The 25,967-nt window shown below is 43.2% G+C and overlaps 1 protein-coding gene across 1 annotated transcript; it reads left to right on the top strand.

Annotated features, from left to right (window-relative positions):
• Positions 1-7: 7 nt before the first annotated feature.
• On the top strand, positions 8-11,228 carry hoxc1a (homeobox C1a). Its single transcript, XM_030421948.1, has 2 exons — positions 8-585; positions 6,007-11,228. Exons 1-2 carry the CDS (start codon positions 18-20, stop codon positions 6,420-6,422), a joined length of 984 nt encoding a protein of 327 aa, XP_030277808.1. The 5' UTR covers positions 8-17; the 3' UTR covers positions 6,423-11,228.
• The last annotated feature ends 14,739 nt before the right edge of the window (positions 11,229-25,967 follow it).

Here is a 25,967-nt window from a genome sequence, read left to right as displayed (position 1 = left end):
GCAGGGGAGAGGTGATAATGACTTCCTATCAAGAGTTAACGGCCGAAGGGGAGAGTAGCCCTCTGTTCACGGGCTGCTGCCGAGCAAAAGAGGTCATAAACCGGGACCTGGGCGGCAGGACTCATCCTGAACTCTGCAGACGTGTCGAGGAGGGGGAACTGGAGGCTGAAGTAGCCTCCGGATTTAACACACCGCATCCACGGTACTTAACTCTCCCCAACAGTTTGACTCTGTGCACTTCTTTGGACAACCCTCCTCCTCCTCCTCCACCACCGTGTGAGACTCTCGAGGGCTTCTCGACACCGGCCTGCCCCCACTCGTCCCGTGTCCCCTGGCGGCGCAGGGCGCAGGGGCAGCAGCAGGGCTCTCCAGGACGCGGACGCCGCGCGTCAAATATCAACGACAACACGCCACAGTCCGCCTTTGGGTCACTTCCAGAACATTTCCAGATCTACTGTCGTAATGGCCCCGAGATCCACGTCGCCGTGGGGAGTTCGGCTGGCTCGGACCGCGCCGGAGCCGATGTGGATGTAAACAGTAAAACTTTTGAGTGGATGAGAGTGAAGAGGAGTCAGCACCGGGCGGGTGAGTTTTTTTTGTCACGGGAGGCTGAGCACGAGAGGAGGGAGAGGGCAACCGGGAGACGTAAAAAAATTTAATCAGGATGAATGAGTTCGTGTTTAATGTCAAGCTTCGAGGAACTTTCGTTCGTAGTTTCGAAAGTTTGGTCGAAGTTTTCGCTTCAAGCTGGGAAAAAAGGGAGAAAAATAGCTGACGTGTTTTGTGCGTCATCGGGCACAATTTCTCCTTCGTCACCAACGAAACTGAAGTTGAATTTGAAATCATGTAATTTCTCACTTTTTAGATATTTTTTTAAAAGCGTGTCGAGAGGTTTGAGAGGCTGCAGTAACTGTTTACTCGACGTCCACATTTGAATATGCACATGAGGACTCGGTTACTATTTCCTTAACGGTGCCCATGCTCATGTCTGTTAGGCTGTTTAACATTTTCGCCCCACCTACTGCAGCAGACAGGATTCAGACTGTACACTGGAGGAGGGTGGGGTACAGTAAAAGGCCTGCTTAGCCAAAGAAAATGATCAATTATTTACCCTTGCCCTTCCTAACCAGTAGCCTTTGAATAATGCAACAGAGCAGTGGCTGTCCAGATTCACAGGAAGTTGAGTAAAACTTACTCTTGTGAGCCGGAGTGCTCCCTGAGTATTGATTAGTTGTCTGTTTGTAATGAAAGCCCTTGTGTATTGATTTCAGTTTGCAGCACCTTTACATGTGTCCACCTTTTTAACATAATTGCTGTCACAGATCATCATTTCCCTGACTGATGAGTCCTGGGCAGAGAGCCCACAGAAGAATACATCCCAGGCTTTAAAAAAAAAGAAAATACGATAGCCTACTAATGTGAAAAATGCCTATCAATCCTCAATTTTATGTGATTTATAGTATCTCATATAGATCCTTCATCTGATCAATAATGTCAGTTGATTGACTGACCACTGTAGTTGGGTTGGGTTTCATAAATTTTACATGGATGAAGATTTACTACAATGGTGGTCCAGTCTCTCTCTTTCTTTTTTTTTTTTTCTCCACAGCATAATCTGCTGTGAGCTGCTGCTGACCCAAATGCTCACTGACCAGAGCTGCAGCTGTTTGTGGCAAAAAAAAAAAGAAAAAAAAAGAAGGCCTCAGCTCCTCTGAATGGATGCAACAAACACAAAACCGCTGCACAAATTCACATTAGCACGTAAAGTGATGCACAGCATATCTGATGCTGCTGCGTAATCGAGTCAGTGTGCACAAAATGTGACGTCAACCGCTTTTGATTCGATGGCAGTGTTACATGATGCAACCAAACCACAATAGCCAAGTTTTGATTTCCTCTCTTTCCACCCTTAAAATTCATGTGAGTGTGTAGGATGATGTAGCTCATGAAACATTATTCATGATTAAAGACAGTGGTACAGAGGCAGGAGGTGACCACTGCTTTGATTTACAAGCAGAAATTAAGTAAAATAAAACATTACGTGGTAGTGATATGCATTCACACTGAGGATCGACAGATTATCAACCTGGCCGATTTTATTATTTTTGTATCCGATTGCCGATAGAATAAAATGTGATGCTTTGGCTCCTGATGCAGCATCCTTTCTCTGTCTGTAGTCAGCTCTCTGCTTTCAACTCAGTGTCCTGAACACAACACTATCTGACTGGTTACATGTCACTAGTTGTATCCTATCAACACTGAACAATCTGAGTCTGCAAAGTAATTAGTAGCTAAAGTTATCAAATAAATGTGGTGGAGAGGAAGCATGAAGTAGCAGAAAATGGAAACACTCAAGTACAGTTACCTCAAAGCTGCACTGAAGTACAGTAGTTGAGTACATTTTAGTTAGCTACTTTTCATCACTGATTATTCTTAATATTGAAACTCTGAAAATATGGGCTATCAGTTTCCATGGTTACTAATAATTGATATCGGCCCTGAAAAAAACAAATCAGTCAATCTCTAATTCACAGGGCTTGATAAACTTTTTCCCATAAAGCTGCTGTAAGAGAGGCTAAAGGTTACAGTTGATTTGTCATAAATACTGCAGTGTTGGAAGATTAACAAACTCAAAACTACCAATTCTAGCTCTTGATTTCAGTCTTACTCAAAATTCTAATTAGTATTATATTATAAAATGACACGGAGCTGACACATTATATCTGACGCTGCTGCACATCCACACCTCTGACGTGACCACATGATGCAAAACACCTAGAATCTCTTGCTTTTAATTTCCCTCTCAAAGTCATGCTCAACATTCAGATCAGTGGCTGCATCCATACAGCTTAGGAAACATAATTTACAATAAAGACGGGGTTAAAGAGGCAAAAGGTGACGACTAGTGATGCAACAATTTGAGATTTTATTAGCATCAAAACCATCTCAGAAAATATCAGTTTTACTGTATCATGGTCTAAAATGTTAGACACTTATTATCATCACTTACCAAAAGACCCTTAAAGGAATAAGGAGAGATGTTTTTTTTTTTTTTGTTTTTTTTTACTTTTTTTTATTTCATCAAACATTATGACCTGACAGACATGAGACTTGATATAAACTTGAAATATATATATTAAGATTAACACTAATGTATTAGAATTCATTACAATAGCAGTGAAACCGGTGTATTGCTGCAACCCGAGTGACAACACGTTGGATCTGCAAGCACAAAAAAAGCTTCAAAATTCAGATTAATGAGAGGCCATGTGCATTTACACAGCTTGATGAACATTTATCTCAGAACTGTGCCATGAGAGAAGCAATAGGTGACGTCTGGTTTGTCATAAACATTGCAACGATGACTCAAACACAAAACTACAGAGTTTTAGCTTTTGATTTCTGATTGCGCAAAAAGTGACATCAACACGTCAGTGATGCTAATCAACTAGAATTTCTAGCGTTTGATTTCCCTCTCAAGTGTATAAAATGATGTGGGCCTGATACATTTTTCTGCTGCTGCATAATTTCACTCTATAAAAATGTAGCAGAAAGGGACTTAAATCCAGTTTCCTTTTGCTGCCCTGCTGTGATGAAGTGACAAATACATGAACCTTCAACCTTTCTAACCTTTAATGGAGTCCGATTGCACGAAATGTGACATCACACCCATGATTCGATCACAGTTACGGCAACCCAACTAGAATTTCCAGCTTTTGATTTCCTTCTTGCATACTTGCCATACAAAATTCTGATTAGTAGGTGAAATGACGTGCACCCATACTGCTTGTGAAACATAAATTCTCGTGAAGACGGGGGTAAAGAGGCGAAAGGTGACAGCACGTTTGATTTGCAAGCACAAACTGTCAAAAAACACGCTCCAGAATGCAGATTAATGACTACTGATATGCATTCACACAGCTTGATAAACATTTTCTCGCGAAGCTGCTGCAACAGAAGCAATAGGTGACATTTGATTTGTCAAAAATACCAAAAACAAGATCACAATTACACCTATGCTTCCAGAACCTCGGATTAGCGGGTAAACATTTCTCTGATGATGCCACTCCGAGGGAGACAGAAAGGTCATAACAGCACCTTTGGCTGCTCTAGGAGTCGTTTTATTCATAAAACACATTAGCCACTCATCTGATCCAAATCCGTGCACTTGAGAAAGCCATTTGCTCGCACCCGCCCACGCACACAAAGACGACTCCTCTCAGTACTGTTAGTATCTTTGTAACCTCTTTCTGTATCTCTCTGAAGGGGATCATCTGTAGGAGTAACTCATTAGCGCTACTGTGTAACTTGTAAAAGAGTCATTAGTGAAACTATGCTTTCCTCTGGAGGTTGTATTGGTTTTGGCACAAAACAAAGTCTCGCGTATTCTTCCATGTTGAAAGGCCTCCACAGACCTGCAGTAACCTGATCTCCTGGCTCAGTGTATATACTCCCAGTGCGTCATTCTTCAATTATGCTTTGACAGCACCTGAATTACTGTGGGCTGGATGCCCAGATGACTGAGGCAATGTGTATCGATCTATCCCTTTTCTTCTTCCCTCTCCTTGGCTTGGAAGGCCCCCTTCCATTCCCTCTGCTGGCTGGCTATTTTTAAGCGTGCAAGTCATTCCTCAAATATTTAGTTTGATTCTTTTATGCCTTCTGGCCGGCATCAATTCTATTATCTTTGGAGCCATTAATCAGAATGTGCATGTGATTTGCACTCCTCAAAGCTGAGGTTCATAATCATGTACAGTTCCTCTATATTGGTTCTTCATATTCGCTGCCCTCTAATTCTCAGCCTCGCCTAACTTGACATTCATTTTCTTAAAACACAGATGTCGACATTTATCCTATAACTGACCTTTCCATCTGCTATGCTTTTCCAAGTGGCTAGAGGCCTGTTAACCTTCCTCCCAATGAATTGTGGTGGGAGACATTGCACTACACCTGGCACACTGACTCCATTATGCAGCAGCAGCACATTTTCTCACAGGCAAAAGCTCACAGACGACTTAGCCACAATGTCAGCAATGAAAAATCAAGATATAGCTGCGGTTCCTGTCATTCATTGCACATAAGTAGCACAGATGATACTTTAATGTGTGACCCAGAAACCTCAGAGGAAAAAATGGAGACATTTGTCATTAATGCAGGGTTTGAACGGATCTGTAAACTGTTAAACTGTCATTGACACAGAAGGGCCTAAAGGCAAATTATAAATGATTCTGAAGAATACAGTTAATGGACTGTAAACTCCACCAAGTTGTTTTGAATCGCCAAACATTTTGTTTCTACATATCCGCGATACGCAGTGGCACATTTAGTTCTAACTTGGTCTCGGACACACTTTACAGTGCAGATGTAAACTCTCAAATCTTTCAGAGTGTCGATTCCAGTTTGTTTCTCTGCACTTTGGGATGTTGCTGCACAGGTGTTTCTCTTATTCTGTCCACACACAAACAATTCCCCCATCACCCCTCGTTTTAAAGCACCTGAAGAATTTGCAATGTGCCCCTCGACTGTTGCTAAAGCTGATAGCCCGGTGAAATACATCCTTGATATGCAGACAGAAAAATGGCTCCCGGGTGAAGACTTTAAATCAACACGCTGGCTCTGGGCCAGCTCCCACAAATCAGTTTCTTAGAAATCATTTTATTGAATGCTTGAATATTTGTTTGACTCACTTCTCCAGAATCAAACAAACCTGTGATTATATATTCATTTATACCATCATCACCATACATATCATCACAAAAAAAATACCAGGCTGGGATCAGACAAATCTATATTTAATACATTGATTTAATTTCTGAGGATTTATACGCAGGTTTTAACTGAAAAATGTACATTAGCTAAAGTTAAATAAATACGATTTTTTTTTTCTTCCTGTGAGTATTTCCTGGATGTGGGCGTGGATAATTTTATTCAGAAGGGTTTTGTGCTGCTTTTGTGTTCGACCTCATTGATCTTCCTGACGACTGTTTTCTGCTCCTCTCTTCCCAGCCAGGATGCCCATGACCTGTGGGTTCAGTATTGTTGGCTCAGGCCTCGGTGCTGCTGTGGAGGCTGCAGGCAGCAGCAGCAGCAGCAGCAGCATCTGCACGGATGGCCATCCCACGTTGAACGGGGCCCCGAGGACCAGCTTCAGCACCAAGCAGCTGACCGAGCTGGAGAAGGAGTTCCACTTCAACAAGTACCTGACGCGGGCCAGGCGGGTGGAGGTGGCCAGCGCCCTGCAGCTGAGCGAGACGCAGGTGAAAGTTTGGTTTCAGAACAGACGCATGAAGCAGAAGAAATTGCAGAGAGACGGGCTGCTCTGCGACCCGCCGGCGGCGCACTCACACGCCGGGACTCTGGACACCTGCCCCTCTCCGCCCGGACCCGCCTCGCCGGCAAAACACCTGGCCCTGACCTCCTGAGCGCACGCTGCCTGCAGATGTTTTGATGCCCGTTTGCATTCGTTTCAATCAGGCTTCACCTTTATTTGCTTACCGCGATGGATGTTTATTGCAAGAAGCGCAATGCCAAGTTTCTTCATGCAAGAACGGGTCAAAACAATTTGTCATCCTCCCCCGGCTTCAGACTGGCGCTCTGATTTGAATATTAAAATTCGAGTCATTGCATTGCGCTCCCATCTTCACCATGTAAACGAAGAAACAAAATGATATTAATTGTCCATAGAAAACAATGGCAGTTTGTTTTTTGAGGTTGGGCAATTTAATCAGGAAGCGACTTGGACGTGAATATATTTATTGTGCCTCCTAGTTTTGTTTAGAGTATTTATTTATTTATTTGACGATGTTTATTTTTATTGACACGGTACAGAAAATGCATTTTTAAGGGAAGTTGAACTCATTATTCCAACAGATCATAACATTGCTTTTTTTTTTTTTTTTTTTACTTTTAAACAATTAAACTCCTGACATTATGGAGAACTTTTATTATTACATTAAAAGTGAGCTGCAACTGCTGCAGACAAACATCTTTAACATGATGTGTTGCAGCAGATAATTATGAGGCTAATTTAGCAGAGAGTTTTAATGTTCCGCACTTTGTCCGGTTTTTCAAGGTTTTAATTCTCCCCTCGCTCCTCCACGGAGAGATTAAAAAGCCATAATTGACTGATAGATTTATTGACCGGCCGTATTAAGGCTATTGATCCGCGGTGATCCATCCATTTGAGGCACAAATCTGGGAGCGTTTGCACGCATCTGTAACTGCGCGTTAATGGAATGTAGAAACACGACGATCGGGAGCTGTTGCGCCTTTTATTACCCCTATACATGCATCAGAAAATGATAATTTAGCTTGAACACTCATGCGGGAGGGAAGACAATAAAACGCTGTCTGTGCTGTTTTGCACATCAACCAATAAAAGCTGCGTGGGCCCAGCAGCTCGAGCAGCTAAATATTCCTTCCAGATTCACATCTCATCTCGTATAAAGTAAATGATTGTAAACTCGGCCCTTAAACACTGTTGTGCTCCCCGGTATCGCAATGCGTTTCTGTCACGTTAACGCCTGTTGTAATATCAGGGCGTGAGCCATCAGCCGCATTAATCCTCTGCCAGGGAATATTTTTGTTTAGCTTTCAATTAGCGGTGTTTGCACTGGATGTGGAGGGCACCGCACATTAATGACAACAGAAGAATTAAAGTAGCTGCTTAGAAATTAAAAAATTAATAATAATAATGATGATAATAATAATAACGATAAAGAAGAAGTAGAAGAAGCTTGAATCAAAATTAATTAGGTCTGCATTAAAGCTTTAACAGGTGTACTCTTTGGAATTTTAGATAAACACTGCTAATAATCTAATAAGCAGACAGTGGAGTGGAGGTGGAGGCTGCAAGGCCAAGCTAATGTATGCAGTCACACCAGAGTTCACCCCTCACCTCTTGACCTTTGTCTTGCCTGGGGACAACGATGACCCGGTCAGCAGCTCACACACAGAAAGATGCACCATTAATTCGAGTGACCTCGGGAGTCTGAGCTTTTTCTTTCTTTCTGACTTTTCTTTTCTTCCCCCCCCCACACACACTAACTCGGAACGCTTTTGTTCTGGTGGTGGGTCTTCCATGCGTGTCCTCACAATAATATTTCATCGAGCTGAATAGAGGGGCGACCAGGGCCATATGATAATTGTTCATATTATAATTCCATACCAGGCCACATAATGCATTTCCCCCCCTTACACCTAGAGCTAACCTAATTTTTTTGCCCTATCTCTTATTTTAATAAGCCAGAAAATATGCCAGTGGCTCACTTTATAAACTGGATGAAAGAGTCTTTTCACCCAATAGGTTTTTGGGATATAAACTGCGGTCCTATTTTTAATAGCAAAGTTGAAAAATTAAAGTTACTGGAGCATGCTTAACACTTAATATGATTCCATGTCAGAGGCAGTATAAACAAAATTTAGAACAACTATTCATTACATGCCCGCTGCTTATATATTTCATGCACATCTGCTTGAATAATTTTAAAGGAATTTGGACATTAATCCCCTCCAAACAATATCTTTTATGATGCTCCTCTCATGAATATTAACTGAAAGTAATACGAGTTCAAACTCAAAGGTCAGCGGAGGAGCTTCGGACGGTGCCATCATTTAAAAGTTTCATTTGTAATTGATACGCAAGATTTTACATGCGAGCCAGACGAAAAATGTGTTGAGCCCAATTTATTTTGCATTTGCATTTACGCAAAATACGCACCATTAAGGATCGCCTCTGTCTAAACAAAATAGCACAAAGTGGAATGTTTAACAAAACCTCCAAATGTGTCCGTCTTGTTTTAATGCAAATAAGCGTGCACTCTCTGAAGGTTGTGAGAAGGAGGATGAAGACAATGATGATGATGAAATTAATTCAAATAAAAAAAAAGGTCTCCCACTGTTCCTGCCGAGGAGTGTGTTATGTTGACCTTGTTAGAAACTCTTTCATCATCCTGTGCAAATATGTTCCCTTGCCACAGGGCTTCATGTTACAGGTTGCACTGTGCACAGAAGGTGCTGCAGCAGGTGTGCACTCACTTTTTAAAAAAAGAAAAGAAAAGAAATTCAAACTTACTTCATCACCGTTCCTTCTTTATAACCGATTCATTTAGAAATACACAACAATTTGAAAAAAGAAGAAAAAAACTTAATGTGAATTATAGGGATATGGTGAAGGTGAAAAGAAGACTTGATTTATTTTGGGTGAACTATCACTTTAATTTCATCCCGTGGCAGCTCCAGCATTTGCCTCTCAATTGATGAAAGGCAAACCGCATTGTTTGTTCAGACCTGACATTTAGTTCGAAAGCGTTTGAGTGTGACTCTGCCCTGATGAATTTGTGCTCTTCTGTAATTCCTTCCTGAAGATGTACGGCTGGCTCACAAGACTGACAGCTGTGCTACGCTCACACACGAGCGAACGCCCAGCCGAATGGAAGGGAAATAAAACCAAAATAACTCAGCTCGATGTGTGTTGCTGCCACAGGTAGTAGCAGTCCTGACATTGAGGAAGTTAAAGTTTCCCTCACCTTTATTTTTCTCTTTCCCGTCTCCCCCCCACCTGCCTGGAATTCATTCTAAAATCTACTTTATTTAACTCATTCATTTAAATCAATAAGAAACATATTAATAATGAAGTACAATAGCTCAGACTTAATTTGTAAAAGTGAAGTTACCTGCTACAGTTTTTTGATAAAACGGCCCAATTGAGATCTCAAACTTAAACCTGCGATGTATTCGTCCTGATGAATGAGGCTATTGACAGTCTCTATTTTCTCCTGTATTGTCTCTTTAGCTGATGTGGGCAGCTGCTGCAGTTCTCTGGAAGGAGCGCTGCGTGGCATGAGCAATGAGAGGAACATATGCGGCTTACAGAGTATCTTACATTACATTTTAAATTAACACATATAAGTGGGTTCCTTCTGAGCTCATTGTAATTAATGCCAAGTTGACCTAAAATTAACTTAATGCATAATATGCATGTAATATCCTCACCGGTGCTCAGGGGAATGAAATCAATTGATCAACTAAAGCTCTTCCTAACTCCATGTGAAGCGCTCATAGATAGCTCGGTTTGTTGTTGTAATTACACATCATTTGAATGCTCTCCTCCCTTTTGAGTTTTTCTGCCCTGCTCGTCTGATTTTACTGTTTTTTCTGCATTTGCAAAGACTTTCATGCACTATTAGTTTTTATGATCGGGTTCGTTCACGTATTTGACTACCAAACAATTTGTACATCAAGAAAGTGGAAGTGAAGTGCACCTGCATACGTGGAAGCCCTGTGTACAATTACACAAATATGTGTTTTGTTTCCTAGGTGCTACTAATAAAGGGCTCAAGGAGATACAAAGCACCTTATTTGAATAATTGTTCACTCACACGCGCGCACACGCAAACATATACAAATCCATACATAACACATTCTGACAGATCTACACGGAGCAACATGCACACCAATCCCAGTCCTTGCCTCTCCTCTCCTGCTCCACTCCAGGGAGCAGATGTTTGGGGACAGCTTACAGCCTCAGCGAATTTCTGTGTACAAAGCAAACAGCAGCACTCAGCACTTCTGGCTGCAAAGGGAAATTTGCTCTTGAAAGTGGGGGAGGGGAGGGGAGGCCTTTTGAGTCAATGTAAGGTATCATGAGGATGAGAAGGGGGTGGGGGGGGTAAAGAGTGAGAAGGGATGCACGCAGAGGTGAAAGTGTGTCAAGGTTGCGAGTCTGTTGCATACGTAAATTCCCTGTTTCCTGAGACATCTGCTGCAGCTGTGTGTGTGTGTGTGTGTGTGTGTGTCATGTACAGTACATGCGGAGGAATACATCTCCCTGTGGCATCATGCAGCATCAGTACAATCAGCCGAGATGGTCCTGCAGCAGATCTGATCGTGACCTCTTCCGTGCAGCTCTCTACTCACTAGTTTGCCCTTTCAAAAGTTGCACACAGGCATAAAGTGAAGGGAAAAAAAACAATGAAATGAGCCTTTACCCGATTTGCTGATACTGCACTAGGCATCAGCTATAACCTCGGACCAGCTACCCTAATGATGCCATTGATATAATCCACTGATTTTACAGCACTGTTCTGCGTGTGCTCTCCGGGAAACTGCAATATTTTTGAATTTTTTTAAAGTGAAAACATCCTTTTCTTGCCTTTTTTTTCAAATGTAATTTGCATTTCATGAAAGTGTGTGATGTGATGAAATTTAAATAAATACATGTGTTGTTATTCTTTTCTCCCTCCAAAATGTTTGCAGTGCAGCTTCACCACATATGCTCAGCAAGATGCCGCGCAGCCTTCATGAAGAGCCTCAAACATACATTCTTACGTCCGAGCATGTGTGCGAGTACACACGTTTTGACCTCTCATCAGTGTATTATCATCCCTAAACAAACCACCATAAACGAGCCCTGCGATGCTTATTTGTCTGAACGAAGGCAACCCCCTCCTCCTCTACCCCTGGGGTGAGGTTGCCATAGTGACAGATTCATAGACATATGGAGAGAGAGGAGAAGGGGAGTGGGGTCTAAGGGGTGGGGCTGACGGAGGAGAAGGGGATGGGTCCTGGTTTGAGGACGCTGGCGCTCTGTCTTTCAGATGTCTCTTTGTGTTTCATCTGTCAATCAGCCATCCGTGTCAGTCTGAGCTCAGTGAAGGAACAGTTCATGAACTTTTCTCAATCAGGCCGCTGTCAGGCGCCATCTTGGCTGAGCGAGAGGATTGATTCCCGTGATGGCTCAGAAAACACAGCCTGTGCAGGGGCGCTATAGGCAAATAATCCGGAGGAAATGTGTGTTATTAAATTGATCTGGAAGGCTGTGCTCACATTTCTCAGTCTCTGGCCGTTCTGTTGTTTACACTAATGACCAATCAGCATTAGGAAAGCAAACATACAGATGTTTTTGCTCCAAGCTAATTAGATTGAGATGATGTAATCAACCTTTCAGCCAACCTGAGGACAGCTTGACAATGGACAGGGAGAATGGGAGAGAGGAAAGGAAGAGGGAGTGAGAGGACGAGAGGGAGGGGGGTAGGGGTGAAGCGGCCATCAGGACTGGCCTTGCTGCTGTAAAAACACATTTTTTCATCAGCCATTTTATGCAAAAGGGGAAGACCAGGTGCTCAATCAAACCTCACGCCTACTGTTTTATTTTCCATCTTCACCTCTCCCAGTGCTTCTCCACACAAACCTTCTGTGTGCCTTCCCCGCTGTCCTCACGCCATTCTTCTCCTCTTCCTCGTCCCTCTCTCTCTCTTTCTCTCTCTCTCTCTCTCTCTCTGTCCCAGTCATTCGTCTTCCCTCCTGCCTCTGCACCGCCTGCTCTCCAACTGATATGAGAGGGCGACCCTTGGGCCCTCAGGGGTCAAGTGATACAAGGTCATTGGCGGGTCATCTCCGCTGACTGGCTGACCTCTAAAAGGACTTCTGGAAGGAGCCAATCAGGTCTTGCTCCTTCCCCCCTAAGGCTGATCCCCCCTCCCCAGCTCATCAGCAGCCTGTGTCACATGACTAGGGCGAGGCGTCAGAGGGAGGATGATTAATGATGCTTTTAGTACCTGTTTAGAATGAAGCTGTCCACACCGCACTGTAATTACCCACTCCCAGGCGGCAGCTGCCCAACATAATTGCTTTTTGTTTGTTGACCTGGTTTATTGAGGAGAGAGATGGTTGTGGCTGGGTGCGACGGTGCTACATACAGTATACAGAGGTGAGGATGTATGTAATTTCAAAATTTGGATGACACTGTGTGTTTGAGATCCATGTAGGCTACACACGTGTGATCGAGAAGATGTGTACCTGAGAGAGAGAGGGTGACTCAAGACACAAAGGTGCTTCAGGCTGTAAATTTTAAACTATATCCAGTTATGACATGTAGCCACATACTGTCAGTCAGGAAACACACAGATATGCAGTCCTCCCACTTCAGGTCAAAGACAGCCACAGACCTCTTGTACAAGGTTACCACATACCAGTGGAATACACAAGTATTCAACATGCACAGTTAAGGAGGGGTGTGCTCTGTCATGCATAATTTATGTCAACATCTCCAAAGCAGCAGCACCGTGTTGCTCTGAAAATTCAAAACAAAGTTCAGAAGGTCAATGGAACACCGCACCTACACATCCCCCCCTCCCCCCTCCCTCTCTGGCTGCATGCCTAAGGCAAATATGAAAATTTCAGTACCTGCGGCGCATGCCACGAGGACAGTGACAATGAAACCCAGATAAACAGCCCCTCGTTTGACCTATGGAGAGCATAAATTTACCGCCCATAAATCCTTGAGTGTTTCAGCTCCGTTTGGCGCATTTGCCCTGCCTCTCTACCCAGACTGAGAGAGGCAAGTGTCGGGTATCAGTGCTGCTGTATGAGCAGCTTTCATCCTCCTCCTGGTTCTCACATAACTCAGTCCTGCAGCCTTTATCACCACCTCATAAATAACTAGGCTATCGCCTGATAATGTCCGCTTAATGCTTAGTCAATAAAGCCCACAGTAAGAGGGGCCTTTTTTAGCCTCTCTCCTGTACATAAATATAAACAGTGCAGTAGATTGATGTGATGGGCAGGCTCTTTCCACACTGGGACAAAAAGAGGCAGCGTGTGGGCCCGGGAGCTGAAGGTGGGCTGTGGGGCTGCAGGTGTTTAGAGGAGATAGTGGGCTGTAATGAGGGGGCTGCAAGAGAAGGGCTGAGTGGATAGCCTTGACTGATCACCTGTGAAAGGCACATACACACTTATACACACAAATGATAGCGCACAGACACCAACGAACAAAGGTACACACACACACATAGGCACACTCATTCACACACACACCCCCCCCCCCCCCCCCCCCCCACACACACACACTAATGCCATCATTAGTTAACCCATTGGTGTCGATGCCTGGTGCACAAAAGCTCATCCTTCCCATTTGAAGGGCATTAGAGCATTATGATAAAGACGCTCCCAAATGAACTGCTTCTGTATCTTGTTAGCATCTTTTCTTAATCTATTGACACATTTGCAAAACCAACCATTGGCTGCCACCGCAGAATTATATCCAGGGATGTAAGTTTCATTGTCCGGTGCACATTGCAGGGACAGTTATCGACCATTTGCACTAGTCATCAGACCATCCAATTCCAGTGCGGCGCCAGGGGCAGCTGTAGTCAGTGTGATGGCTGGAATGGGATGAGACCGAGCCCTGGGGAGACAGAAGAGACTGACAGGGATGTTGCTGGGTTGAACGAGGGGGCTGATTGTGATCCATGAGTCAGTCAGTGCAGCAGCACCTGGGCTGGGAGCAGCAGCTGGAAGAGATGGGCATGGTGACACAGAATGGCTTCAAAATGAGAGAGATGATCCAATCAGCTCATATTGACATATGCGGTGGGGTGCAGTTGGTGGCTTGGTTGTTATGTGAGCGTTTACTCTACACACGTTTTGTCGGGTCAGATTCTAGTGATTCATAAAATACGGCAGAAATTCCGTCTAATTCATATCTGCTCCCCAAATCCTGTTGTGACATTCTGAAGACAGGGAGGTAATTTTCTCTATGACTTGACCTTTTGTTATCACCAGATTTACATAATGTAGTGATTGAAAGAAATCTTTGTTCCACTTGATTGTGACCAGACTTGCCAAAACCACATTGGCTGATTTCAAGATGTCATGCAAGACATGTGTCAACAACAAAGAAGTCTAGACTAAAAATAAACAGAGGGAAAATTGAAAGGGGCTTTCCTGAGGCACTTGACTGTCACTTGTTCTGCAGCTTTACAATTCTAATCTAATGATCAAAATACCCTACAGGAACACAGTTGTACTCACCAAATCATGACACTGGCAATAAATCATTTCTCCAAAAAGTTTACCTCAAAACAAGACACGTGACATAAACACCTCTGAGATCAAAAGCGCAACAAAGAAGAATCAGATAGTTTGTTATCATTTTGTAGCAAGGAGTAGGTAGATGACACAAGAAAATATATTTAATAATAATATAATATAATATGATATATATAATTTCTAAGTTTAGATAAAAAAAAACACCCAATCCACAACAGTAAACATGACTGTGTCCATGTGGACTGTCGTACATCAGCAAGCTGAGAAGCATTTTTCATAACTAAAACTTAAACTATGGTCAAAGGGGATCTCCTGATTCTCATTATTATAAATTAGTGCAATTTTCTTCCAAAAAGCTATAATAACAAGTCATGTATTTTGAATAATCTCAACTACAGGTTGGCCACACTTTACAGAGAAAAAAGAGTTAAAGCTAAAGGTAAATGAGAGATCATGGACACAAACCTTGGAAACACTACCAAGTTTGAAACAAATGTCTGACTCCACTTTTCCTTCCTCTTTTGAAATTTTGAACCAGATAATTGTGAACATTTACAACATAATTCCCTCACTAAAAGAACACAAGGACCAAATCTGATCCGTCTCTTTAATCCTGACATAATTCTTGAATGTTGGCTACTTTATTCTAAATAGTCTATTGACTGACACTTTAACAATGTAGTCTTCAGTACATATGTATTAGTCTTGAATGCATGTACACATACATTAATATACTTGTACAGCGAATGCTTTTATAATTGTATGAGTGTAAATATATTAGGGCTGTCCGATATCAGAATTTCACCTGAAGATTTTTGTGGCCAAAATAATTCAAAATAACAATGTAGTTGTAATATCAATAGAAATTTTGAAGAAAAAAAAAAACAGACAAAAAACTGCTATCAGTCAAAGTCAAATGTGTCTCTTATCTTTGTTCATACAGTGCTTTGTCCATTTTTTGGTCACATAGTTAACACTCCTACTCTGTGTGCAGGGAGGTTTCTTTACTCAGTACCATACACATGCCACACTCTCACTAGTCGGGGTGGGCAATACTGCAAATTTGGGTATCGATCCGATACCAAGTAATTACAGGGCCAGTATTGCCGATACCGATACTGATACTTGAAAACTCCTGATCATTGAATGACTTTGTACTTTTGCCTTTAATTCGCTGACCATGATTATGATAATAATAAAACACAGGACAGAGATTTTATCCAAATATGAAAATAATATTTAACATAATTAAATACTAATGTTCCTTCAACAGATACAAAAAAGGGTTATTATATTCTGCCATATTCATACTTCAGAGTGAACCTGAGTGAGCAGAGTGAGAGAGGTGGAGAGGAGCACTGCGCATAAGGACTGAGAGAGACACTGCGATCACACAAACTTTGTGAACAAGTAATTTGCTGAACACAAAGAAGAGAAACTACAACAAAAATATCGATCTCATCGTGCTAGTATCAATCCAATACGAATACTCACTTTAGTATCGATACTATCGATATTTGGATCGATCCGCCCACCCCTACTCACTAGCTCACAGTTACTGCAGCTTCTTCTTCTTCTTCTTCTTCTTCTTTCCCCCATTTTATAGCAGGTGGCAACTAACGTTACTACACATTACTGCCACTCACCATTACAAAGACGGAATGGAGGGAACCAGAATTGATTTAATAGGCACTGGATTATTTACACGATATTATAATATGTCTATACACGACAGCAATATATACTTTTTTAAATATTATTATTATTGTCAATACCGGTTATTTACGAGACCCATAATATATATGTAACATACATGTGTTTGGTACATATGAATAGAAATGATATATAATATGTGGTGTTTGTATAACCTGAGCCTTTGTCTCTGTTTGTAACCTAAATAGTTAGGTACCCTAACTGTCAACCCTAAATAGTAGGGTTATTTTTCTTCCTTCTTCTTCATTGTAATTTTAAAAAATATATTTTTTATTTATAGTATTTTGTTTGTTTTGTGTTCCAGGACATGGATGGATGTAATAATCTAAATTAACCATCTCATCTCTATTTTCTATTGTCTGCTGTCAAAATGTTACCCCAGTTTATGATTTTATACTATTTGTATGAAAAAGTATAACTTCAGCATGGAGCCAATAATTAAAAAGATTAAAAAACTTAAATCCTTAGTGATCAAGTCTAAAATGATTTAATCCCACTAAAACTGTCTTTAATAATGAAATAATGAAAAAACAAAACCACTGAAAAAAGCAAAAGACCACAGTGCGCTCTCTGGATCACTCTCTAGGAAAACATAATTAATTCCTAATAAATGCACAACATGTAAGGCCTTGTAATAAAAATTAATGACCGACCACCCAACCTTGAAGTTGCTGGAAGGACTATTTCCTCACTGCCGAGATGCTAGTTGCGCTTAGCGTAGCTCCCCTCTTAATATGCTCGAGAGTTAGCAGCAGTGCAACAGCTATTTTTCAACCGAATGCAAAGAGATGTGATTATTACAGATGAGTTTGTCTGACGCTGGGTAAGTAATACAATAAACTTATTTGATAAAATGTTGGGTATACTTAAACGCATTACACCCAGCGTGTCTGCAAAGGCATCAGTGTCATCTACGGCTCGCACTGGACGTCGTTTATCAATGTTTGCCACAGTGAACAGTAGCAGAACATTTCAAGCCTCAATGTTTTTATTCTTGCTTGTGGATTTTGTAACAATTCCGGTAGTTTATTGCTTTACTAAAAATTGTAGTAATTGATTTTAAGCTTTCCAAGGACATGTTTGGGCCTGCAAACTCTGATAAGGTCAGAAATGTTTCAGTTGCTAGAGTGCAGAACAAAATAGAAAGTACACTTAAAAATATCTATACTCCTAATTTTTATCAAGTTTTCCAAATTTGGTATAAAAAAAAAATTGACTTAAGCTTTTTACATCTAAAATTCCTTCACAAGCTGGGGTCACTGATTTTATCCCTCACAGGTGCTGCGCCAACGTAAAAGGAGGACCCAAGCGTGAGGTTGAGCAGGGAGCCAGATGTAGCAGGAAGGTGAGCTCGGAGGTGCCCACAAACTAGTGGAGGCACTGCTCCAAACACTGCGGCAAATGAATCTCATGGGTAATGGAGACAGAACTATCACAAAATTAGGAGAGACATTAACTGGGGTATCAATAAATAAACCTCTAATTAGGAAAAAAGAAGCAGAGCGGAGCAGGAGCCGCAGCACAGGGGGAGAATATCAATGGCACGCTCACATCTGTATGCAGGCACAGCTCTCTGGTGAGGGGCCGGGCCTCACGGGGGCTTCACCAATGGTAATGGCTCACCCATCCATTCCCGACCCTCCCTGGCGGAGAGCGTGCCCACTCTTTGACTGTGCAGTGAACCCAGCGCACCCTCCCCCTCCCGCCAAATCTCCCTCCAAGTGCAGCCTCCACCTTCTCCACCTCTTTCCCTTTTCTGCTCTCTTCTCTTCTCTTCCCTTAACCAGCTTATCTGCACAGTGCCCTGAGTGTGCTGCTGTGCTCTGTGACTTCACAGTGATTGATTGTGGTGGGGGTCCTCCACTCCCTCGGTGAGAGAGAAAATGGAGGAGGGAAAACAGGAGAGTGGGGAATGGGCAAAACAGAGAGGAGCCTGGAGAGAGAGAGAGAGTGAGAAAGAGATCTTGTGATGGGTAAAATGAAACAGAGGCGGTATTTGTGCATGTACGTTCTGCACACATGTATGTGTCTCCATCTATTGGTATGGAGTATGCTTATGTAAAATGTGTTCATGTTGGTTGGAATGAAGACAGACTACAGTCTGAGTCGAGATGCAGGTATGTATCCAGTTCTAATGTGTCAGGATTAGTTGGATGTCTAGCCAGCAGAGGGAATGTGGAGGTGCAACCTAGGTGTTGGTGGAGGCTGAGGGTGGAGGGGTGCGTGGCGCTGACCGCTCCCTGTCTCTCCCCCTCTGTTCCCTGGAGGGTAATAAAGACTGATGACAGTGATGCTGTGCCATCCGGCTCCACAGTCTCCACTGCACAACCATTTGCGCCATCATTTATCCCGCTCCCCCCTCCCCGCTCTAATTCTGCTTTAATAACCGCCAGCTCCATTCATCAGTGTATTGACGGGCATGACAGGCGGTGCGGCACACACTAACTCCCTGCCCTTTACTCGCTCACAGCTGGGGTCAGCGCGAGGTCACACAGTCAATAATCACAACACACCTCACTGTCACCTTGGAGCGACTGCATGCCCTGCATAACTATCCTCACCGATGCCCGAGCTCCTCATCGACTTTACTGCTTAGTACCCAGCGCCACGCACATTTGTTACCGTCTCAGAAGCTACGGGCAGAGTTAGAGTATCACCACAGGAGACATGCAGAGCAGAGGAAGTGTTGATGTTGCTCCACTAGTGAACCAAATGTGTGAACATTCACTCTGGTCCATTAAACTGAGTTGGATTATTCCAGTCTTGCAATGTCAAAGAGATTTAAAGTGTCTGAGAGTAGGTCTGTCATACACAACATCATATTTACACTCTGCTCCCACACTTGTGTTTTGAAGGGGAATGTTTTGTGGTGGGGGGGGGCTGTAGTCATTTGTTACAGGTGCAGCCTCTCCCTCTCTCTCCTTGGGCATTCACCTCTTCATATGCAAAACATGTCCTGCTGTCCTCCAACTCCAGCACAGTTTGCTGCCGTGACACATTTTTTCTTCATTTCAGCTTGACAGTGACATTTATGTTCATTTGCTCTGTGCAATTGTGAGGCATCTGGAAAGGCTGTTTCCCCTTTTTTCCCTCCTCCCTCACCTCTTTCCTTTTTTGTCTCCTGACAAAAATATTAATGCAGATTTGCATGCCACAGTGACTAAGCCCTTGATGAACAGTTGGATTTTCGGGAACACACAGAGGAAAAACACCTCGGCAATTATGCATGGCAAGAAGACTGAGGAGTTCGATGGAGTCCACTGTTTTCAGATAGATTACGCTGTGCGTGCTATCTCAGAACATAGCCAGGATCAGTGGCACTGGGAACCTGCATCAGTCCATGAATCTTGCAATGCTGCTGAGTACGGTGGTGCTGGGAGTTGTGGTGCACTGGGGAGCTGAACATGCTGCACACTGTGCTGGGCCAGGTGGCACCCACCTTTCTTCCTCCTCCATGGTCACATGATTTATCCGTGGGCTTTAGAGCAGCCCCTTTCCTGACCCCTTCTTCCCGACACACACACATTACAGAGGGACAAACAAGAGGCCCCGCGGGGCACAAACAAGCAGATAAAAACAAGCAAACAATGGCATGTTATATCAACTGTAATACTGTACCTTCACATCTATACACACACACACCCCCAACCCCCACCCAGCCCAGCTTCACCGACCCTGGCCAGGCAGCAGCAGCAGCCAGGGGTGCGGGTGCTGAGGGCTCTAATCCGCGGTGCAGGTCCCATCGGCAAGGATCATTGAGCTAATTAATAACGTGGCACAGAGAGGGATGGCAGTCATTAAGGAGCCACGGCTGTGTGTGTTGAGACGCTGTGGGCTTCTGCATGGGAGTTTGCGCGCGTGTGTGCGTGTTGGGGGCGTATGGAAGGGCGGGTGGATGTGGGGAGGGGGCACTGCAGACACAGGGACTCACTCCGGCATGCAACCCCTTTGATTCATAATTCACAGAGGCCAAGCAAACATGAAAGCACGCCATTATACAGCCAAACACACATGCACATATCCAAACACACATACGGCATGCGCACAACACGGCCATGTAATTTCAACGTAATTATCTGTCGTGAAACTTCAAATAGACTCACTTGGAATTGAGTGAGGGTCAGCCAGAGTGCAGCTGAGCAGGATTTCCCTTTTCTCGTTGTATCAATGAAGGCAACTCAGTGTGTTACTCCAGTTAGACCACACTGTAACTCAGACACCGCCGCAGCAGCACAGAGCTCCACGGGGCTCTGTATAAAACACTCGACTGCACCAGCAGAGCCTATCGCTTCCAGTCTGCAGCCATATTTTAGGAGGCGCTGTATACATCGCCAATATTTACTATAGGCTAGGGGACCAGAAGGCTAGGAGCACTTAGTTGTGTGAGGCAGCCCAATAGCTCAGCCTGGGCTAATGAAAGGAAACAACAGGAGCAATTAGCAGTGTAAACAAACAGCTCGCTGAGGCCCCAGTCTCCAGCCTCCCCCCTGACAGCAGAGGGACTGGCAGCCTGGAGTAGGAGGTAATTGGGGGGAGCTAGGAGCCGAGACAAAATCAATGGCAACGCATGCACAGACACAGCACGATTACTCACCACCCTGCGTCGCAGCCCCGGGGACTCAAACACTACGAGGTATTGTAGCAGGTTTGACCCTGTGGAGCTTACACTCACCTGGGGAAACGCTCCGTTACTGTACCTCAGTGGTGATCAAAATGTGCTTATACTCTTGCTCTTACTGTAACATTAATTTCATAGCATGGATAAAAAAGACTAAGAGACAGACACACTGTCAGACAGGCACTCAAACTGACAGCTGACACGACACTGCTTACAAGCATCGCACTTTCACCACTGGCCATACAGCGGCCTAACGACCTTCCTCTCAGTCTAATTGATCTCATCGTGGTGCCATTTATGTGTCTGCCTGTACGCTAATGTCTCCTACTCACTCACTCATTGGGAAGCATCAGCGTCTACACTGCGACCATGTGGCTGGGGCCTGCAGACAGCCGCGCCGAAGCCACGGCCATGTACGTCTCCTCCCTCTCCCTGAGTGGAGCTGCTGGGCTGAGGGGCATCACTAATGCAGGAGGCTGGCCGGGACTTCGGCTCTGCAGGGCACATTCTGCTGCAGGCGTGGGGCTTCTACTGTCTGAGTGCTGGCCAAGACAATTATCAGTAAGAGAGACTTTCCTACAGAGTTTTACAAAAGTCTCCTATACATCCATTATGAGGTGTTTATCCAAGTTCAGGTTTCATCTGAATCAGGACTCGTTGGCGCTTGTCTTCGGCAGCAGGATGACATCATGGCAAGAGCACTGTGGCGGTTTATGCATTTAGGTCATTTGCATCTGTACAAGTACAAACAACTCAATATAACAGATGCTCTGTCGCAAGTACAATTATAAAGTAAGAGGTTCACAAGTATAGTTTAAAATGTGCTTAAAGGGGTGCCGTTTAGCTCAGTTGGTAGACCGGGTGTCCCACGTACAGAGGCTTTGTCCTCGCTGCGGTGGCCCTGAGTTCGAGTCCCGGCCTGGGCACCCTTTGCCACATGTCTCTCCCCCTCTCTCTCGTCCCGTTTCCTGTCATATCTTCAGCTGTACTATCAATAAAGCCGACAAAAGGCCAAAAAAAATTTAAAAATAAAATAAAATGTGCTTAAAGAGATTAGTATCAAGAGCTAATCTAGTGGTAACGTTAGCCAGCTTTGTTGTAACAACATAAATTCCTGTATTGCTGTAAACTACGTTCCGCAATACATTTCATAAATGAAATAAAATTTACATACCTGTCTAGGAGGAATCGGGCAAATTCTGGATCCGACTTGAATCCCTTCAAGTCCCGCAACTCTCTCCATCTCTCGAAGGAATCGCCAATGTTTATCCGTGTTTAGCCTTAGCTCGATCGGATTCCCTCTCGGCCTTTCATTGGTCTTCGGTTCGAATTATTTTTCTTTTCTTTGTCTCATTATCAGCCATGACAAAGGTTTTAGCTCGGTTAGCACTGGCTAGCGTAGCAACAAAACAGATATGCTGAGTGTCGTCAGTTCCGGTCTGACTGCCGTAAATCGTTTCGTCAGTGGTCCGACCCGACCAAGGCCTTTCAGAGGTATAGAATTAGACTACTTAGAAATAGCGTATCTTCACACTGATGGGCTCATTTGCTGTTGTAGGTAACAGAGACACATCAGCAGAAACCAGAGACTTTTGCATATCCAGTTAAAAACTCCGTACAGGGGCTTTAATGTTGTTTTACTGTTTATTTCTAAGATTGGCCTTTCGAAATTGAAGTTAGCATGATGCACAGCTAATGTAGCCGCCCCAACAGGCAGGGGTCATGTTGTACTAATGTTGTAATTTTGAGGGACAGACGAGATAAGCTGTGTGAATGCTTCATTCAAAGCCAACTGAATAATGAGAGGAGCAGCTGCATGCTGTTTTTTATGTTGCTTTATGTCATGGAATTTCGTACTGCAGTGCCAGTCCAGCCAACGTTACCGTTGTTGTTTATGTATATTGTTATGGAGATCTGTTGGTGTGTTTGTGTGTGTTGCTGGAAATTACATGGAAATTTACCTGAGAGACATGCGCTGAAGGTAACAGCAGAGCAACATGTCAAGAAAAAATGGTCAAACTGCAAGAATACATTTGCCTTGAAATGTAGCACCAAGCCGAAATCTGACTCAGACCGTAAAACTGTAACGTTAGTGCCTTGCTGGCACCAAGGCTAATGTGGATCATATTCCTGCTCTAACATGTGCGGTGAGAGAGTTTTTAGTTTGAAGTGGTTATTGTGGCGATATTCACGGTATGTACAGTTAGACTCCATCATAGTCTTCCCTGGCTGCAAAAAATAGCAGCAGAGCTGTCGGAAATATGACTGGTGCCTCCTCAGGACTCCGAGCAGACTGGTAGGGCGGCCTCAAAGGGTAAAGGGTGTTTCAGACAAAGGGGGAAATGCATGTGTTGCAGCAATGCATGAGAAAAGTAATTTGGCTCTTAAATAGTAAAGCATGTAAACTTATTCTTGTAGTCCCCTTAATAGAAAACCAACATTGTTTCCCTGGTTGGTATCCCGAGGTAACAGTGAAACAACCATTAAACATGCAATAGTAAAAGAACCCCGCTGATGGAGAAGACAAAGAAGGAGAAGAGGGAACGAAGCGTTGGTGTTGTGGTACAGTCTTTTACCCCGCAGATATGTGTTTCCTCTTATTACTACGACTGAGATGGTTCAGAACCAACATAGTTCCTACCGGATCAGTAAGTAACAAAACATGTCTACTTATTAATACAACCTGTTGTTTAACTCTGCCTTTTCATAGCATTGAGCTGGGATTTTCTAGGTCAAATTGGGATTCTTACGTCTTTGTCTTTGGACAGTAGCCAGGCCGTTAGCGTAGCCATGTTGCTAACACAGTCATTTTGACAGGGAATCGCTAGGAGGGGGAATTTAAAAAAATTGCCAAAGCTCAGCAGCTTAGAGCTGGCTAGATATTGTTGATAAGAGCCAGACCCTCGAAAGAATAAACAACTTGAGAACAGGGACCTGGCTATGGACGGAGCGGACAGTGCTGTCCTTGGGCCAGGGCAAACAATACTTCCTGTCAATGAATCTCAACATGACCTTCTTTATTTGTAATATATTTTGGTATATATATCCTCACATTTGCACTTCCACCTTTGTTATGGTGTCAATAATGTTATTGAAAAAGTCAGTAGCAAGTAATGTATAAAAGAAGTATAGGTTTATTTTGAAAATCGGCTCCTATAAAAAAAAAAAGCTATGAATAAACTATTTTAAAAAGTTAAATTGTCACATACAGATGCAAAGATGATTGCTAGGTAATGTGTGTATGCTGTTGCCCAATATTAAGTCTTTCTTTGATCATGTGACAAGTAGACTAGACTCCACGCTAAATCTGTCAAGACCGACCAGTGAAAAGAGCAGTCATGCCCTTCAAACAGAAATGTGGTTGAAAGAAAAAACATGAGCGAAAAGAGCAGGAGGAGACGGTGGCCAAGCTCTCATAATTAGATAAGTTTGGGTTTTTTATGAACATTCGTCCATCGACAGGCTTCCTCATGCATGCCTCAGCAGCGACACCACTGCCCCTGCAGCATGCAGCAGGTAACCCCTTAGGAGTAAGCTAGCTAACATTGGTCTAAATTATCATAACAATAGGCTATTGTGTTAGATGAAACTTGTGTTAGATGAGAATGTATGTATTTTATGTATTGATGCCATTCAAATAGGTGAGTACAAGGGGATTTAGTGTATCTCAGCTGCCATGCACCTGTTTCAGTGTGCCTTTGTGGGTAAACTGTGTACATGCCAATTTTGCTGGCCTTGTTTGTTGATAAGTATTGCAGCTGTCTTCTTTCTTAATTACTATAATCTTTTGCCTCTTTGGTTGAAGAACAGTGCAGCTCCCCTGTAAAATCCAACACATGGTTGGTACTTTAACGCCTAAATTTGTGTGCATATCTGAGTTTGTGCATGTGAGCTTCGTTACCGATGAGCCCAAGGGCCGTCAGAATAGCCAGCACTGGGGCCCACCGTTACTACGTTACACCCCTGCATGAGTCCCTTCAGATTCTGCTCTGATCCGGAACCATTTACCAGGGGGATGAGAGCTCAGAGATTACTTTACTTTTGGAATTAAATAGTGGATTTATCTTCACCTCTGACCTTTGTTTTCAGGTGCCTGACTAGATCTTGAGGGGAAATATACTTGACTTCATAAACGTAATGTAACGTAATGTAAGAAGAGATGAAGTTAGATGAGTACCAGAGCGTCTGGTGAGCACCGAATTCATTGTGAGTGGTCCTGAGTTCAACCACACAGACACACACACACACTAACTTTTGGCTAGTAGCCTACAGTAAAGTAAGCTGGCTGCTTGAGGCAGATAAACACTGCGAAAGTAACGCAAATAAACACAAATATTCCTGCGTCAAATTGGCTTCTTTGTTGATGAAGCCACCCTTAACAACTGCTGATGAACATCTATGTGATGTGACTCTGGCACAAATGTTCACAGAAGAGGTAATGTGTTAAAGTTTTATTCACCTTATCCTGGAAGTAGCATCAGTCAAACACATGGAATGCACCATCACCTTGAGTAAATGTGGATTTCTCTGAATTTAAACATTGTTGGAAAATGTAGGATAATGTAAGTACACAACTCAACAAATTATGTAAGAAAGGTCAAGAACATTTTAATGCAGAATTTCTACATATTACACTTTTAAGTAAAAATGTCTTCTGTGTGAAAATGTTGTTTTTTACAACAGATGTTTTTGATAACAAGCTGCCATGCTCATGAAGTTATTTCAGTTCCAATTCAGAAATACTTAATGGACTTAATTAATGCACAGCTGAGATGATAATGCTTCAGTTGGGCACACCGATATTTTG

Source organism: Sparus aurata, chromosome 7, assembly GCF_900880675.1.
Source record: "Sparus aurata chromosome 7, fSpaAur1.1, whole genome shotgun sequence".
In the NCBI taxonomy this organism is placed as follows: domain Eukaryota; kingdom Metazoa; phylum Chordata; class Actinopteri; order Spariformes; family Sparidae; genus Sparus; species Sparus aurata.
Note: the sequence above shows the minus strand (reverse complement) of the source record. Positions and strands in the feature narration are given on the sequence as shown.